Genomic DNA, 19,018 nt, shown 5'->3' with positions numbered 1-19,018 from the left:
GGCTCAAGAACCCCAACAAAAGAGGCATCTTTTCCACATCGTGTGGCCTCAGCCAAAAACGTCCATGTGCAATAGCACCCTAAGACCTCCTTTCTAATTTATACAATGTGTAATGTCCAATTTGTCTATAAACTCCAGACAAAATACTTGTGTGAACTGTGCATTGATACACATTGTTGTTACGATATACAGGGGAATACTCGGAGGAAAGTGGTTTGCACGGCATAGAATGTTTCAGGCAGACATCTGCAGTGTGACTACATTCTAATGTCCATATTACATCTGGAAATCCTAGGTGCATCTCCAACTCCACCCCCTATGGAATCATATGGTGACGTAAACTTGCTTCACTTGGGTTATGGGGTCTGGATTTTGTAGATGATAGACAATAAAATGTGTCCCTATTAAGGCCACGTCACTGCAGCCTAAGGCTATGTGCAGCTGCAATGTGCTAATAGATATATACAGATTTTTTGTTTAGATTTTTTCCAAAGCACATTTAGCTTTTTTCCCCTTTGCTTATTCTACTGAATAAATCACAATTTATGACTATGTAAATCCCCTTCTATTATTGCTGCAGTACATATTCTACTAAATAGACTCCCTGTATTTAGGTATATACACACAGGAGGTATAGCATTACATTGTGTGTTCTGTACTGTGTGTCCACATCACCAGCCATCTGTATATCACACCTGCCGTCACTAAAAGTAGATCACACAAAGGCCCGGAACCTATTCCACTCAGTATATATCATGTGGTGTTTATGTTTCTGCAATAATAATGTGGGATTATCATAGTCTTCTATTATTTTACATGATGAAAAATGCCATGCCAAAATAATCCCATGTTATGATGTTTATCCTCTGGACTGGGACAGATACTTTGGTAATGACACAATATGTTCTATACCATTGTACCATACTTTCTACTCAAAAATATTCCTTCTGTGTAGATGAGATATTAATATAACAATTTTTCTTTCCAGACTGTGTAGTGTAGTGTAGTGAAAGGAACATTTTTTCCTATTTGGAAACCATAAGTAAGCGGACGAGCTGCCCCTTGTTCTAGCTGTCAGTGCCCAGGTCATGGACACATGAATAAATAATGCTTATTAATTAATGACTCATTAACATATAGATGATAACTACATTATGCAGGGGGTATAAAGGTGTACAGCATGCAGCCCCATGACCCTCTGCCCATTACCACAGGAGACCATTATGTATACAAAGAAATAATGGAAACAGAAAAACTGCAGTTGTCAACAGCAATTTGCTGTTAGTTTCCAGGTAGTAGTAGTAAAAATGAAAAATGTGGACTTTATAGTGCAGTGCTGGATCCTCCTGACGTATAGTCACTCTAAGTGTGGCCCAGTTCTCATCTGCATTAGGGTTTCCATTTAGGGAGTCGCCTAGGAGACCCCCCGAATGGAAACCTATACGCATTAAAAAGCGGTTATGTAAGGAACCAACACGGACCCCAAAAACTGTAATGGGGTCCGTGTGGTTTCTACATGAAACACGCGGTGAGAAAAGTGCTGCTTGCAGGACTTTTCTCTCCGAATGTTTCATGCAGAAACTGAGCGGAAACCACACGGACCCCATTATGGTCTATGGGGTCCGTGGGTTTCACAGTTAACCGCTGTTTAAGTGTAATCTGGCTTTATTGAAATTTTTCAACAGGAAAAATATGACATAACAAAAAGGGCTACATGCCCAACAAACAAGAAATGCTGAAGGACGGACACTCACAACACACGAGTCAAAACAAAAAGGAAGAAAAAAAAAGAGGTAAAAAATACAGGGAACACAAGACACAGACGAGACACGAGGGGTGGGGAGGTAACCGCTTTTTAATGCATATAGGTTTCTGTACGGGGGGGTCCCCAAATGCAAACCCGAACGCAAATGTGAATAGGGCCTGAGGGTGCAACCCTGAACATAACCAGCCCACCCAACAATTAATGCTCAATGACAACACAAATTTGAAGGTAATGCCTCAGATATGGCTTTACAATTACAAAATCGGCCGCAAAATTACGCACCTTATACGCCCGTAACGATACATTGAAATGAATGGGATCTGTTTTGAGCGCTCACATTCTGACACGTGTATACGTGCCAGAATGCGAGCGCGTTAACTCCGGGTGAACTCGCCCTAAGGCCTCACGATGCGGAAAAGCTGCTATTTTTGTTGCAGATTTTGTAAAGCCAACAGAGGAATGAACAGGAGGGAAAAGTATAAGCGCTTCCTTTTATATTTCCCATTCCTTTTGAAGCCACTCTTGACATTGGCTCAAGAAAACACAGCAAAATCTGCCACAAAAAAAGCTGTTTTTTCTCAATGTGGGGCTTCAGCTTAGAGCCCCAGGTTGTGGAAACATCAGAAACAAATGCTGTGTTTTATTTACAGTATTTTGGTTAATCTCATCCACACATTGTGGGAAAAAAAGCGCTATGGAAAATTTGCTTTTTGAAAAACGAAGGATATTAATTTTGGCTATTGAATCACAAGTATTGTATTTTCTCTATAGAATAAAGAAATAAAACCTAATTAAAAAAACTCCCTGCATTGGTTTTTAGCATTTTGATAAAATAGATATGCATCCAAGTGACGGGTGTTAAAATGGATCAGTGGGTTGGGTCAAAAATAAATAAATAAATAATAAAAACTCCCTACAAAAGATAAGAAATTGGAACAAAACAGTGCTCACCTTCTACATGGAATAATCTTTATTGATACTAACAACATACAAATGGGGATTTAAAAAAAAACAACTTAAAACCATACACATACAGGGCCTTCCAAAATGAGGGTGACCCCAGCCAGAGCAAAATCCATAATAAGAGCCCAAAAGGAAACTGAGGCTAAGGCCCCACGGGAAGTCCCGCAGCTACAAAGCGCTGCAGGAAAAACCGCAGCGGCAACGCATCGCGGTTCTTCCCACACCGCTTTAAACAGAAAGTTCATGGAGTTTTCCTCCGTTAGACATTCTGTTACAATTATACCTATGAGGAAACTGCCGGCGTTTCCATAGGTATAATGGACATGCTGCGATTTCCAAAACCGTGTGGGTTTTGGAAATCGCAGCGTGTCAGCACAGCGTTTTTTACCGCACAGTGGGCATTCACTTTGCTCATACTGTAAACTGCTGTGATTATTCCCACAGCGTTTCCACCACGGGCAAATCGCAGCGTTTCCATCCCATGGGGCCCGGACCTTAATCAGTATATTTAGTCTAATACATCAGTTCCAGCTATTCATAATACACCACAATGGTGACAGCACAATCCAAAAAAATACCCAAGAGATACACTAGATGGAAAACCCCAGGTTTATCTCAGCTACAAGAAATGTTTTTCCAATGGATAGTTTAAGGCTGAGGCCCCAAAGTTACAAAAACGCAGCTTTTTTGTTGCAGATTTTGCTGGGGTTTATTTAGCCAAAGCCAAAATTGGCTACAAAAGAAATGGGAAATATATAGGAAGCTCTCACACTTCTACCTTCTGCTCAATCCACTCCTGGAGTTGTCTAAAAAAAAAACACAGTGAAATCTGCAAGAATAACAAAATCTGCGCTTTTGCAATGTGGGGCCTCAGCCTTAAAACAAATGACAAACGAACATTCAAACAGACGGCTGGAAAATAAATAAAAAAAATATCAGCCATACGGATGGGAATTAGACATTAGAATCTGACTGGAGAATCCATTTTTTTAATGATGGCTTTTTCCAATGTTTGTGTGCATGTGGGCACCTTCTTACATGTCTGCTCCTGGCACCACAGCGAGTGTTGCCCCTCCTTTCATGCTGCGTTTTGCAATGTCCATTGGCGGTATATGTCAGGAGGATTTCCCAATATACCGTATACTTACTGTATGCCATTGTAAGGACGTCCCTAGGCTCCAATGTTAAAAATAAATCCAACCACACAGTATATTTATTAATAGAAGTCTCTCCTAGGAATAGCAGAGCAGACTCCACTATTCCATCAGAAAATATGGCCTGTGTGAATGAGGGCCTATGGGGACGTGTCACGTACACATACAGTAAATATACCGCAAAGCCTGGTGTGACAGTGGTGTGCTTCTCATGGGAGACTGGGGGTGGGCAATCTAATGGGATTGGCTTTCTACACCCTAATAAACCCTTTTGACCTGTTCTTGGTGTTTTCTAGCACACTAGGTGATGGTAATGGCTGATCCTGTTATGTGGCTGAGCTATCACTGACAAGTCCGGCCTGCACTAATCATATGATGCTAATATAACATACTACACGACTGCACCTGTCCCCGCCATCACCCCCAGCTGCCTCCTATCACTAGGTGACTCTGATACAGGACTGTGCAGGGTGACCACCCCTCAGCACACAGATGTCACCAGGCTTCCTAATCGTCCATAGGATTATCCCCCATCTGATTCTATAGGATAACCCTGGCCGTCTGCTCTATACATAGCACATGATGCCGCACTCTCACCACTCACCGGGCTCATGTTCTCCGGGCTTATCCGACATCTCAATGACCAGCAGCTCCCGGCCCTCGTAGCTCCGTCCTACCGTGTAGATCCTGCTGATGGACGGACATTGCAGCCACACAGCCACCAGCGCCTCCTGCAGCTCCGGGTACCGATGATACTCAAACGAGATGCCGCCCGGTTCTCGGCTCAGCCTCCGCCGCCTGCCCTGTGCCTCGGAGGATGAAGAGGGAGAGCAGCCTAGGAGAAGCAGAAGCCCGCAGGCGGCCAGACACCAGGAGCCCCGCACCATCTTCTCACCTGTCTGCTAGCGGAATATGCAATGGCCGCGTACAATGTGCTGCTGTCAGTGGTGTGTAGTGGCCGCGGCGCCCTGTACCATTACCTGACGTGAGGAGGCTGTGTGTGCTGCAGTGTGTGCTGTGTGTGCCCTGTGTGTGTGCCCGGTGTCTGCTGCCTCCAGGTCCCCAGCTGCTTCCCTTTGTCTCCTTATCTCTGTCACAGGCTGCTGATGTGTTCTCCAGCCCTCCTTCTCCTCCTCCTCCTCCTCCTGTGTGTCAGCCTCTCCTCCCTCCTCTCACCTTCCCATCCTGGGTGAGGATACAGCTCTCTGAGGTGGATGGAGATGGAGCCATGGATGTGATAAACACTATGTAGCCAGCACCACCATGATCACATAGTATACATTACAGTCTATGTGTTAGGCCATATTTAGGGGTACTGGTACAGAGTGGCAGCACCGCCACACCAGAATGCCACCAGTAATGGCACCATGGGAAACCCCCTGCAGATGCCACCTGTGACCATCAGCCTGCACCTTTACCCAGGTTACAGCTTTTCCAAGGTAAAGACAGTGATGAAACGCTGACCATGAAATGGAAAATAAAGCACAAGCCCTGAAAACATGTGGTTTATTCTACATCTGGACTCTGCTGGGAAAAAGCAGATGAATCAGACGAAAACTGAGGCCAAATGTACTGCAGGAGGGGCGCGCTTGTCCAGAAATGGCTAGGAATCTGTCTACAGCCCCGAATCAGGAGGGGCAGGCAGGAGAAGCAGACCTCCTCCCCACCTAGGGTGCCATATCTTAAGGGAACCTTATGGTTGTCACTGCTGTAAAGATGCTATGAATAGTATAGCAATACACGGGCCCTGCTGTGCATAGGTGGAGGGGCTCAGGTAGTGCAATGCGGTACAGAAGTTATGGAGGCAGATTTAATATTGTGGTTATGACTAGATGCTAGCGTAAATGTGGCGCAACTTTGGAACATTTCAGCACATCTTTGCTAGAGATGAGCGAGTAGTATTCGATCGAGTAGGTATTCGATCGAATACTACGGTATTTGAAATACTCGTACTCGATCGAATACCACTCGCTATTCGCAGTAAAAATTTGATTCAGAACCAGCGTTGATTGGCTGAATGCTATAGCATTCGGCCAATCAACGCTGGTTTTGCAGGACGAGTAAAAGCAAAGCGGAAGGAGTCTGAACCCACAGACAGAGAAAGAACCGTACAGAGCAGAACATTGCGCGGGGAGAATGATAGGTCCGATCTTAGACTCCGCCTTGTCAAAGACGAGCCTCCTGCAGAACCAACGTTGATTGGCCGAATGCTGTACACTCTATAGCATTCAGCCAATCAACGCTGGTTCTGCAGGAGGGATGCTGGGGATTGCTACTCAAAGGTAAAATATTATCCTGCGGGTCTATCATTCTCCCCGCGCCGTGTTCTGCTCTGTACGGTTCTTTCTCTGTATGTGGGCCTGGACTCCTTCCGCTTTGCTTTTACTCGTCCAGCACTCCGGTACTAGGCTAGTTTTGACAGTCTGTGCTCTCCTGGTAATATACAGAAACCGCATGTGGCCCTAGATAGTTCCCGGTGTTGACTGCCCACTGAGTATTGCACTCTCCTTCACTCCTCCTCAACACTCTCCTCCTGCTACTCGTGGACTTGGTAACTCCCATTTGTCGAATTGTGGTTTCCCCTGCATTTAACTCCCATAGACTATAATGGGATTCGATAGAGTAGTCAAATATTAAGCCTCTACTCGAAACGAATCTTGAATATTTCACTTCTCGCTCATCTCTAATCTTTGCCCATCTAATTAGATCTAACCTTTTTCCAACTTGCCAGATGTGTGGGTGTGAGTTCTTGTAGGAAAGGGGGCTATCGTTTAACCCCTTAAGGACCAGGCCATTTTTTGGTTTCGCATTTTCGTTTTTCCCTCCTCACATTTCAAGAGCCATAACTTTTTCATTTTTCAGTTCACAGAGTCACATGATGGCTTATTGTTTGCGGGACAAATTGTACTTTGTAATGGCACCATTCAATATGCTGTGCAATGTACTGGGAAGCTGGAAAAAAATTCAGAATGAGGCGCAATTGGAGAAAAAATGCATTTGCGCCATTTTCTTATGGGTTTAATTTTTACAGCATTCACTGTTTGGTACAAATGACATGTTACCTGTGTTCTACGTGTCAGTACAAACGCGGTGATACCAAATTTATATAGTATTTGAAATTTTTTGATACTTTTAAAAAAATGATAAACTTTGCAAAATAGAAAAAAAAATTTGTGTCATCATGTTCTAACACCTGTAACTTTTTCATATTTCCATGTATGGAGCTGGTTGTGGTGTCTTTTTATGCGGGACAAGATGACATTTCTATTGATACCATTTGGGGAAAGATCCGATGGTTTGATCACTTTTTATTAAATTTTTTATAGGAGGCAAAGTGTTGAAAAAAACGCTTTTTGGCTGTTTTTATTTTTTTTGCCGCTACGCCGTTCGCAGTATGGGATAAATGTTTTAATATTCTAATAGTTCAGGCATTTTGGAGCGCAGGGATACCTAATATGTTTATGTTTAATGTTCTTTAATTACTTTTATAGCTGATCTAGGGAAAGGGGGGTGATTTGAACTTTTATATTTTTTTTATTTTTTTAATACTTTTAAAAACTTTTTTTTTTCTTCTGTTACATTTATGATCAGACCCCTTAGGTACCTTGAAACCTAGGGAGTCTGATCGCTCATACTATTCACTGCAATACTACAGTACTGCAGTGAATAGCAGAATCCCAGCACTTCTATTAGACGATGCCTCTGGCATCGTCTAATAGATCTAGTGCAGAGACAAGCCTGGAAGCCTTCAATAGGCTTCCGGCTGTCATAGCAACCGATCACCGCCCTCTTGTGACGTTCAGGAGGGCGGCGATCGGGGAAACATGGCGGCGCCCATGCCGCCTGCGCTGTTTACACGCTGCGATCGCGTTTGACCGCAGTGTGTAAAGGGTTAACAGCAGCGATCGGCTCGGGCACCGACCGCTGCTGTTAGTGGCAGGTCCTGGCTGTATTATACAGCCGGCATCTGCCGTGTATGGAGCGAGCTCAGTGTGTGAGCTCGCTCCATACATCCCCATGCGACCCATGACGTACAGTTACGTCAAGGGTCGCTAAGGGGTTAAGCGGGTATTAGTATAAACAATCTAGGGCCCCATGTACGCAACAAGTAATGTCCATTTTTATACCAGTGGGAGTCAACAAGAGAAATTTATGAGCTGTGAGGAAGCCCGCTCCCCCAGTACAAGTCTATGGAAAAGTACTGTCGGGAGGGACCTTCCCCACAGCCCAGTGGTGATGCTAGACTGTCAGGAACGCCCTTCTGGCAGTGCAGAGAGATTAGTGCCGAAATTAACAGCACCAATATCTCCAGCCCCAGGGCACATAATGGGAAAGCCTACAGAGTGCTGAATTCAGCGCACTGTCAGCTATCTAGTGATATATATGCATGAGGACATGAAAGGTCCTCTTTAAGTAACTATTAGTAACTATGGGTCATTTTTTTGGAAAAAAATTGAAGAATTGATTTTCTACTACCTACCTTATGTGCAGAAAATGTTTCCATTAATTGGTTGCCGTTCACATAAAAGTAGTTATGTTGCTCTTTGCATTACTACAATAAATCCAGGTACCTACAAATCCTGACAGATTGTAATAAACAAGACTATTTACGCTGGGTTCACACCTGCGTTCATGTCTCCGTTCTATGGTTTCCATCTTCTGCATGGCAGAAGACGGAAACCATAGACCGGGTCCGGCTGTGAGCGGCGGTGAGCGTTTTAGGCTCTCCGCCGTGAAACCGGATTTTTTAATCCGGACACAGAGTACTGCATGTCCGACTCTGTGTCCGGATTATAAAACCCGGTTTCGCGGCGGAGAGCGCAAAACGCTCACCGCCGCTCACGGCCGGACAGCTTTCTCACCCATTCAAATGAATGGGTGAGAAAGTCTCCTGCAGGTTTCCATCTCCTGCTCTGTTTTATGCAGGAAACGGAAACCTGCAATAAGGACAGATGAACGCAGATGTGAACGAGCCCTTACTGGATGAGCAGTGGCAACATCTGATAGAGAAGTTGTCTTATTTATTCTGTATTATCCATAGACACCTTTTGATTAAAACAATTGTTTTTCATGTATTCTATTAGGACATAGGGCGTTCCTCTTTGCAACCAGAGAATCTGTTGTGGCTTTCAGAGCATCTGAGAGCAGATTTAAAAGCTAAGTGATAAAGTAAGTGTGTGAGCTTGAGAGTGTGTTTAGATTCTAAGTGCAGTTTTGTGTGAAGTGTGACTTAATATTAAGTGACTTTAGATTCAGCAACATGTGCTCCATGATTAGTGATGCAGTCCAGTGTACATTTTGCAACAGGGGGCAAAGATACCTGCTGTGCAAAATGTAAAGGGGTTGTCCAGGATAAAAGCTAATTCCCACACTAATCTAAACACCCTCCCCCATCCTATTTTCTAAATTACACAATTTATCAAAAATATATGGTTACTCTTATCTCTCGAGCGGCCATGTAACCCCCCAACCCTGCAACATTTTCTGGCACCCGGTGACGATCCATTTCCCCATTTCCAGAAATAGAATGTCACTACTACTCCCCCCCCCCCATGCACCCCATTATGCTTACCGTCCCGCAGGATTAAGTCTGGAAGGAAGACAGATAAGTATGATGGGGGGGGGGGGGGTTGAGTTAGTTGGGAAGGGCTAGTAATAAGTGGGATAGTTAGAGAGAGAGAGAGGGTGTATGGGAGAGAGGAATTCAATTAATAGGGGACTGACAGGGCAATATGTCACAAAGACTGGGATCATCAAACGTTGTGTTGCCTTCCTGGTGCTCATGTTCGACACATCATGGATCAGTTGATAGATTGCTGGGGTGAATCCAGCAGTCATCGTGCACATTGGCACAAATGACAAAGCTAGAGATAGGTGGAAGGTCCTTAAAAAATATTTAAAGGATCTAAGAAGCAAGCTGAAGGCAAGGACCTTCAGGGTGGTATTTTTGGAAATACTATTTGTACCACAGGCCACTCAGGAGAGGCAGCACAGAAATTAGGGTAGCAAACAAGTGGCTCAAAAGCTGGTGGGTTCTTGGAGAACTGGGCCAACTTTGCTGCGGGATACAGATTCAATGGTAGGGATGGGCTACACTTCAGAGCAATTTTCACAGTATTGAGTTGGACAAATAAAACCTAAATTGCAATGTTAATAAATCATACTACCCCCCCCCCCCATACCAATATCTTTTCTGAAAGTAGACACCTACTAAGACACCACTTAGTACTGTATACGAACAGGCACCTTCATGCAATTTTGATTTAAAAAAAATAAATGCATAAAAATGTATATTAGTTGCTAAAAGTGAAAACTAAACAAAAAGTTATATGCACCAAACCTCCTGAGTTCAATATGTGCAAAATTCATTTATATCACTAAGGCTTACACTCGCATGCACATGTCTTCAGAAATATCGCCAGAACTGGAAGGAACAAAAATTCTGCTTTGAAGCTGGAAATATTAAAAAAAAGTATCATCCTATGAAATGTAGGGATTACTGTGAAAAGCAAGTGCACCCCTCAACCCTACATATTTCTGGAAAATAGACAACCTGAAAATTACGTGTCTCAATGGCTTATCAATAGCCATGTCTACCATCATGTAACTTTGTGACAAACACAAATTATTTTTTAATAATTTGTACCTACAACTCTTATTCAATCATACATTCAAACACAAAACACATATAACATAATAGTTCAAGGTGTGTATAATTTATATCTACTGCAAACATCAACTACAACAAGAGCTCGTACTATCAAAATCACTAATAAGAGATGACAAGTAATATTTTGCTGTTATTCACAAATATGTTAAAAATCTATACTGCATATAGCAAACTGTGACACTGATACCAAAATCAAACTTTTTTGAGATTGCACAGCATACTGTATATAAAACACACCTTAATATTTCATATATACAACCACCTTCATGCAATTTTTACAGCAAAAAGAGATTACAAGCAAAAATTGCACAAAAATTCAAATTTGCCACTAAAGTCCATGGTCAAGCAATCCCTTTCTGCAAACAAAATGTACTATCCCAAAAAAACTGCAGGTTGTGAGGAATTCATACATACCAAACATATATACAGTATATACTTACAAGTTCAGGTGTTATACAGTAGAAATGCCATAATTGATTAAATGCGCCAACCAATTTTGTGCATGCAAATGAAATAGGGGATTACTTAAGAATATAATTGTTTATCTCCCTATAAAAATTATAACTGTAATGAATAATTCTAATCTCTGTGCCTAACTAATGTGATAACTAGGATTGGTTTCAGATTGGTGTAACACGGCCCCTTTAGTGCTCAAATGTTATGGACTCAACCAATGAAGTTCCGGCGGTTCATCATTACTGGTGTTAGAGAGTCATAATTTTGGATCTAATGAACTACTGTAAGTCCAGGTATTTTGTTTGTAATGTGGGTTCTATACTCATCTTAAAGCTGACAAAAACTAGGATTTTATATGGATGAAAATGTATTATCTGACTGGTGGAACTTTTCCATCTGTCAGAAATGTTTTATACATTCATCTGTAGTGATAATAGTTATTGCTATTATTTTAGCGTGTATTAGATATCGCTAGAGAGGCGGTCAGAGTATTTTACTCTTTAAAGATCAGGTATGGACAGGACAGGGTTAAATGAAAACTTTATCGATGACCTTGTGTAAGTGTTTGGTGCAAATCTTTTGGATCTGCGATCTGGACAATGGTAAATTTCTTTGTCACAGCGCCAGTAAACTTCCTGGTTATGTTCAGAGGGGTATTACATAAAAACACCCCTCTGATTAATCTTAGAGGGGTATTATATTATCCCTCTATGTGACAGTCAGAGAGCAAAAGTATAGTATGATAGGAGTCACATACAGGTTATGCAGTGACAATGATAATTTATCATCCTCTCTGCAGCTGTACTCCTTCCCCCTCCTTCAGAAGCTCTAAGATGCTGCCTGAGGCAGAAGAACAGTTTAGTGCCCTGTGTCTCAGGATCCGTTAGGGCTATGAAGATGAATCTCATCTTTAAAATGATACCAAGATCATCTTGCAGATTTGGACCAATTTGCTGTTAAAAACGTCTGGAATTAAAATCTGCATTAGGATCATTTTAAAGATGATATTTTATCCTTTAAAGTAAACCCAAGATCATCTTCATAACCCTAACCAATACTGAGATATCAGCATTAGTAGAAAAGACATAGTTACATAGTAGATGAGGTTGGATAAAGACATCAGTCCATCAAGTCCAACCTATAACCCTACAATCCCCTACAGTGTTGATCCAGGGGAAGGCAAAAAACCCCATGAGGCTATGAGTAAGGGGCTGTTTTAAAGCTCCGAAACACGTCAGCCAGACGCTTTTTCCTTGTCATCATGAGCATTTTTAATTAATTTTGTTTGTACCATATTCCGTATGATTGCATACGGCATCACCACTTCCTGGGGCAGAGAGTTCCATAGTCTCGCTGTTCTTACTGTGAAGAATCCCTTTCTGTGTTGCTGGTGAAACCTTCTCTCCTCCAGACGTAGAGGATGTCCTCTTGTCACTGTCACTGGCCTAGTAGTAAAAAGACCCTTAGAAAGTTGAATCTTTAACCAAAAATAGCAGGTCCGCACTCCTCGGGTTTCATAAAATATAACTTTTAATAAGCCATTAAAAGCTCACACAACATAGAACACTTTGTGAAAAAGTAAGAAAAAGACGCATAGTGCTTAAAACCGCCGACGCGTTTCGAAGCTTTACAGCTCCTTAGTCATGGATGTCTTTTCTCTAAACTGAATAACCCCAAGTTTGCTAATCTATCGTTGTACTCCAGTCCACCCATTCCCCTAATCATTTTGGTTGCCCATCTTTGCACTTTTTCTAGTTCACTTATGTCTTTCTTGTATATCGGAGCCCAAAATTGCGCACAATATTCTAAGTGTGGCCGTACCAGTGATTTGTATAGAGGCATAACTATGTCCTTGTCATGAGAATCTAGACCTCTTTTGATGCATCCCATAATTTTATTTTCCTTGGCAGCAGCTGCCTGACACTGGTCACTAAAGGTAAGCTTACTGTCCACCAAAATCCCTAAGTCTTTTTCATTGGCAGTCTTACCCAGTAATTTACTATTAAGTACATAGTCATACATTTTATTACATCGCCCAAAGTGCATTACCTTACATTTGTCTACATTAAACTACATTTGCCAAGTCTCTGCCATGCTTCCAGTTTCCTTAGATCCCCCTTGTAATATTCTACTATCCTCCTCATTATTAATTACCCTACAAAGTTTAGTATCATCTGCAAATATGGACACCCTGCTTTGTAAACCCTCTACCAGGTCATTAATAAAGATATTAAACAAGAGAGGACCTAATACTGACCCTTGTGGCACCCCACTGGTGACTGTGGCCCAGTCTGAATATTTACCATTAACAAGTACCCTGTTTCCTATCAGTGAGCCAGTTGCTAACTTAAATGCATATGTTTTCCCCCAGTCCCAACATTCTCATTTTGCATACCAACCGTTTATGTGGAACAGTATCAAAAGCCTTTGAAAAGTCCAGGTACACCACGTCTACTGCATTACCCATGTCCAGGTACACCACGTCTACTGCATTACCCATGTCCAGTCTTGAACTGACCTCCTCATAGAAGCTGATCAGATTAGTCTGACAGGACCGATTCCTCATAAATCCATGCTGATTTGGTGTTATAAGATTATTTACAGTGAGATACTCCAGGATAGCATCTCTTAGAAAGCCCTCAAATATCTTACCCGCTACAGAAGTCAAACTTATTGGCCTATAGTTTCCAGGTTCACTTTTACACCCCTTTTTGAAAATTGGCACCACATTTGCTAATCGGCAATCCTGTGGAACAGACCCAGACTTTACTGAATCCTTAAATATTAGACACAAGGGTCTATCTATGACCATGCTTAATTCCCTCAGAACTCTGTGGTGTATACCATCTGGTTGGGGCGATTTCTCTATTTTAGTGTTTTGCAGGCGGCACCGCGCTTCTTCCTGGGTTAAACAGGTGACATTACATACGTCCTCTGCTCCAAAAGTGCCACCCTGGGAAGAGGTATACATAGATGGGTGGCAGAGAAAGGGTTAAACTAGGGACTGGGTGGGAGGATAATAACAGATGTAGAGGGCAAGATAGTGTAGACCTGAAAAGGGGGCTAAATAATGTAACTGGGGTGGAGCGGGGATGAGGTCAGAACAGTCAGTAGGGAGAGGAAAAATGAGGATAAAGATAAATCCATGAAATGTATTTATACTAATGATAGAATTCTCATTAACCTGATGGAGGAACTACAAGTGATAATATTGGAAGAAAAATCTGACATAGTTGGGGATAAGTGAGACATGGCTGGACTCTACCTATGACTGGGCTGTAATTATTCAGGGGTACAGTACGTTTAGAAAGGAGCGTACCAATAGAAAAGGGGGAGTGGTTTGCTTGTACATAAAATTCTGCCTTAAAGGTGTATTCCTTTAACCATTAACCATTTTTAAATTTGTAGATAATTAAAAGTTAAGCGTTTTTGCAAATGTAAGTAATTAAACATTTTGCAGAGTTTTAAAGAATTTCTCTAAATATCTTGTGGTACAAATTGTTGTTTTAATTGGTTGCGATTGGATACAATCATGAATGCAGGCAGGGCCGCTTTAACCATAGGGCCAATGGTCCATCTGCATCAGGCCGTATGATAGCGATGGCCATTGGGACAGCTTGAATATGCTCTCCTGCCAGGCTGCCACAGTTGCATAGAATGATGAAGCAGTGACTGTGCACTCCCTGCTTCATCATTCATCCTTTCCTGGAGCTGTAGGCATGATGTAATGATGTCACTTACATAGGGCCTACAGCTCCCTAAAGACTCAAGACTGAGACAGCAAGGGAGAGAGGAGAGGTTAGTATCAGTGTTTTTTTATTATTATTATTATTATTATTATTATTATTATTATATTTCTGTAGTAGGAGGGGGACATTAAACTATGGGGACACTTCATGGGAACTTTAACCGTTTCCTGAGTGGCACTTTAGTTCCAGAGCACGTACAGTATGTAATATGTCCTTGCTACTAATGCCAATTTCTCAGGATTGGTTAGGACTATTAAGATTATCTTGGATTCATTTTATAGATGAGAATCTCATCTTTAAAATGATGCAAGATCATCATGATAATCCTTATAAATTCTGAGCAACTTGCTGATGAATATAATGTCTGGCATTGAGATCCTAATGCAGATCTCAATTCCCGACAGCATTTTTTAACAGCAAATTTCTAAGAATATGTAAGGACTATCGTGATGATTCTCATCTTTAAAATGAATCCAAGGTCATCTTTATAGCCCTAATGGATCCTGAGATATGGGACTCCAAAGTGTCCTCCCCCTTCTGCTTCAGGTAGCATCTTAGAGCAGCGGTAGGAAGAAAGGGGGGGGGAAGCTGCAGACTATAGAGAGATGATAACTCGTCAGCATCTGTGCATAAAGGAAAAGGGGAGGGCAGGGGTAGCATGGACTTTGGTCCATGTTATCCCCTCTAGTATCAATCATAAAATACTTTTGCTCTCTGAATGTTATATTAGATAACGTAATACCCTACTGAGCCTAATTAAAGGGATATTCTTATGTAATATCCTTCTGAACATAACCTAAAAGTTTTTTGGTGCTGTGACACAGACATTTACCATTGTCAAGTTCGCAGCACCAAAAGAGTCGCACCAAACACTTACTCAAAGTCATCAATAAATTTTACATTTTTTCACTGTCCCTGCCCTGTCTATACCTGATTTCTATAGAGTAAAATACACCAACCGCCTATCTAGCGATATCCGTCACACTCTAAAATAATAGTAATAATAATTATTACTAGAGACAAATGTATAAAACATATCTGACAGGTGAAAAAGTTCCACCAGTCAGAAAACACATTGTCACTCATTGAATGTCGCCATATAAAATCCCAGTTTTTGGCAGGTTTCAGATGGGTATAATAGTGAGTGGTGATGAAAGGGGGCCCACTCCTGAAACCCTTGCACTGGACCCACCAATGTGTTAAAACAGCCCTGAATGCAGGAACTTTCTAAGGTCAGAAAATCAGCCAGGATTTTCTTATTGTGGCCAGGTTATTTTCACATACATTGTGTCCCTGCCTGATAACCTGTCCACAATAAAAAAATAAATAAATTATGGCTGGGTTCTTGACAAGTCCCAGGCCATAGAAAGGGCTTTCTAAGAGATGCTATCTGGGAGTATCTCAATGTAACGCCCAATCAGCATGGGTTTATGAGAAATTGGTCTTGTCAGACTAATCTGATCAGCTTCTATGAGGAGTTCAGTGGACGTTGTGTATCATGACTTTTCAAAGGCTTTTGATACTGTACCATATAAAAGGTTGGTATGCAAAATGAGAATGTTGGGACTGGGAGAAAACACATGTGTTTGAGTTTCTATCAACTGACTCAGTGATAGAAAACAGAGACTACTTGTTAATGGTAAATACTTACAAAGTCGGACATGCAGGACTTTGTTTCCGGTAAAAAAAAAAAAACGGTTTCCCCCTGGCCAGGCCGCAGGCAGACACCGGCGGTCACTTTTACAAACCCAATCAAATGAATGGGTTTTAAAACTGACCCGCCGGGTTTCCGTCCCTTGTACAGTTTCGCCGGGACTGAAGACGTAATGTCGGCGGAATGTATACACCAGACACCGAGCGCAAGTGTGAACTAAAACTACCACTGAAAGAGGCTGGGGGATTTTGGTAGACAGTAAGCTTACCCTTATTGACCAGTGCCAGGCAGCTGCTGCCAAGGAAAATAACTTTGACTTTTTTAGGCCCCGATATACAAGAAAGAATTACAGAGAGTGCAAAGAAAGGCATCCAAAATTATTAGGGGAATTGGGTGGATTGGAGTACAATGATAGAATAATAAACTTGGGGTCACTCAGTTTAGAGAAAAGAAGTCTACAGAGAGACCTAATAACAATGTACAATTACATGAAAGGACAGCGCTCAGAACTTTCTAATAATTTTTTACTCCTAGGCCAGTGATAGTGACAAGGAGACATCCTCTACGTCTAGAGGAGCTAAAGTTTCACCAGTATCATAGATTCTTTACTATACAGCGAGACTATGGAACTCTCTGCCTCAGGCAGTGGTGATGGTGGATTCATTGTGCAAATTTAAAGAGGGCCTGGATGCCTTCCTCGAAAAGAAAAATATTACATGTTATAGGCTGCAGATTTTGTTAAGGCCAAGTTGATCCAGAGCTTTATACTAATTGCCAGATTAGAGTCAGGAAGGAATTTTTTCCGCTGACATGGGGCAATTGACATAAGCCTGATGTGGTTTTCTGCCTTCCTCTGGATCAACATCGTAGGGTTATAGGTTTGACTTGATGGACCTGTGTCTTCATTCAACCTCATCCACTATATAACTATATGCATGTAATAGAGGGTAAACTCTTCTATGAGTCAGAACAAATATTCAAGTATCAGTATTGTCCCAACAAGATGGAGAAGCAATCCTCAGGGGATTCTTCGGTTATAACTATCTCTGGAAATACAGCATGGCAACCAATATGTTACATTCATCCAGTGCTGGAGTCCAGGGCCTAGCTTCTTTATTTAGTCTTTGGGTCTGGAATTATTGATGGTATATAAGCCACTATGCTTCCTGTTAAATAGCCAGTTATACCTCTAGTGTTGACTGAGCCATAGTGATCCCGTGGTGTCATTGACATAATACACTGTCTGTTTCTAAGCAACAATTCCAACATATTAGCACTTAGGCTTAGCAAATACAGTAGGTTAATGAATCATCACAGGGGAAGACGGCCTAGAGATCTGCTTAGTGATCGATTACAATGGTGCTTCCTGGGTTTTTCTTTGAAAAGCCTCTGATCAACTTGCGTTTTATCATAGTAATTCATGAATCAATAAAAAATAAAATCCTGTCGGCTGTAACAAACAAATTGATTTCCCGAATTATCTGAAAACCCTAAATACTGATGCCCTTGAATTGTAGTTCATGAATTATTACCAGGATACCCAGGCGAAAATAATGCCATCTTTCTGCTGTAGCTTTGTACAGTTTATGGCATGTGCTAGTCACTAGGGAGTTAAAAAGACTCAGCTATAATTGCAAACATTCTACCCTTCATCAATATTCATGGGGAATTATACTAATGCTGCACTTCAGGCCCGAGCTATTATATTTATAGTATACGCTTTATAACCAGAGATCGTATAAATAAACAATATATAAAAATAATATACAATGGCTGCTGTTAAAGGGGTTTTCTTGGAGTTTACTATTGATGACCTATTTCTAAGATTCAGTCATGAGAAAACCATAGAACACTGTTTAAATACTATGGTTTTATGTATCAGGACTAGAGATGAGCGAACACTAAAATGTTCGAGGTTCGAAATTCGATTCGAACAGCCGCTCACTGTTCGAGTGTTCGAATGGGTTTCGAACCCCATTATAGTCTATGGGGAACATAAACTCGTTAAGGGGGAAACCCAAATTCGTGTCTGGAGGGTCACCAAGTCCACTATGACACCCCAGGAAATGATACCAACACCCTGGAATGACACTGGGACAGCAGGGGAAGCATGTCTGGGGGCATAAAAGTCACTTTATTTCATGGAAATCCCTGTCAGTTTGCGATTTTCGCAAGCTAACTTTTCCCCATAGAAATGCATTGGCCAGTGCTGATTGGCCAGAGTACGGAACTCGACCAATCAGCGCTGGCTCTGCTGGAGGAGGCGGAGTCTAAGATAGCTCCACACCAGTCTCCATTCAGGTCCGACCTTAGACTCCGCCTCCTCCGGCAGAGCCAGCGCTGATTGGCCGAAGGCTGGCCAATGCATTCCTATGCGAATGCAGACTTAGCAGTGCTGAGTCAGTTTTGCTCAACTACACATCTGATGCACACTCGGCACTGCTACATCAGATGTAGCAATCTGATGTAGCAGAGCCGAGGGTGCACTAGAACCCCTGTGCAAACTCAGTTCACGCTAATAGAATGCATTGGCCAGCGCTGATTGGCCAATGCATTCTATTAGCCCGATGAAGTAGAGCTGAATGTGTGTGCTAAGCACACACATTC

At 42.0% G+C, this 19,018-nt stretch overlaps 1 protein-coding gene across 1 annotated transcript in view; it reads right to left on the bottom strand.

The window, feature by feature from the left end:
* CPE (carboxypeptidase E) overlaps positions 1-5,039 on the bottom strand; it is a 50,369-nt gene extending 45,330 nt beyond the window's left edge. Inside the window, exon 1 of the mRNA XM_075258053.1 lies at positions 4,487-5,039. Coding sequence (XP_075114154.1) covers positions 4,487-4,769 — 283 coding nt within the window. The 5' untranslated portion in view covers positions 4,770-5,039. The remainder of the gene's footprint in view (positions 1-4,486) is intronic.
* Positions 5,040-19,018: the final 13,979 nt, after the last annotated feature.

Source organism: Leptodactylus fuscus, chromosome 1 (assembly GCF_031893055.1).
Source record: "Leptodactylus fuscus isolate aLepFus1 chromosome 1, aLepFus1.hap2, whole genome shotgun sequence".
In the NCBI taxonomy this organism is placed as follows: Eukaryota; Metazoa; Chordata; class Amphibia; order Anura; family Leptodactylidae; genus Leptodactylus; species Leptodactylus fuscus.
This window is presented reverse-complemented; position numbering and strand designations above follow the sequence as displayed.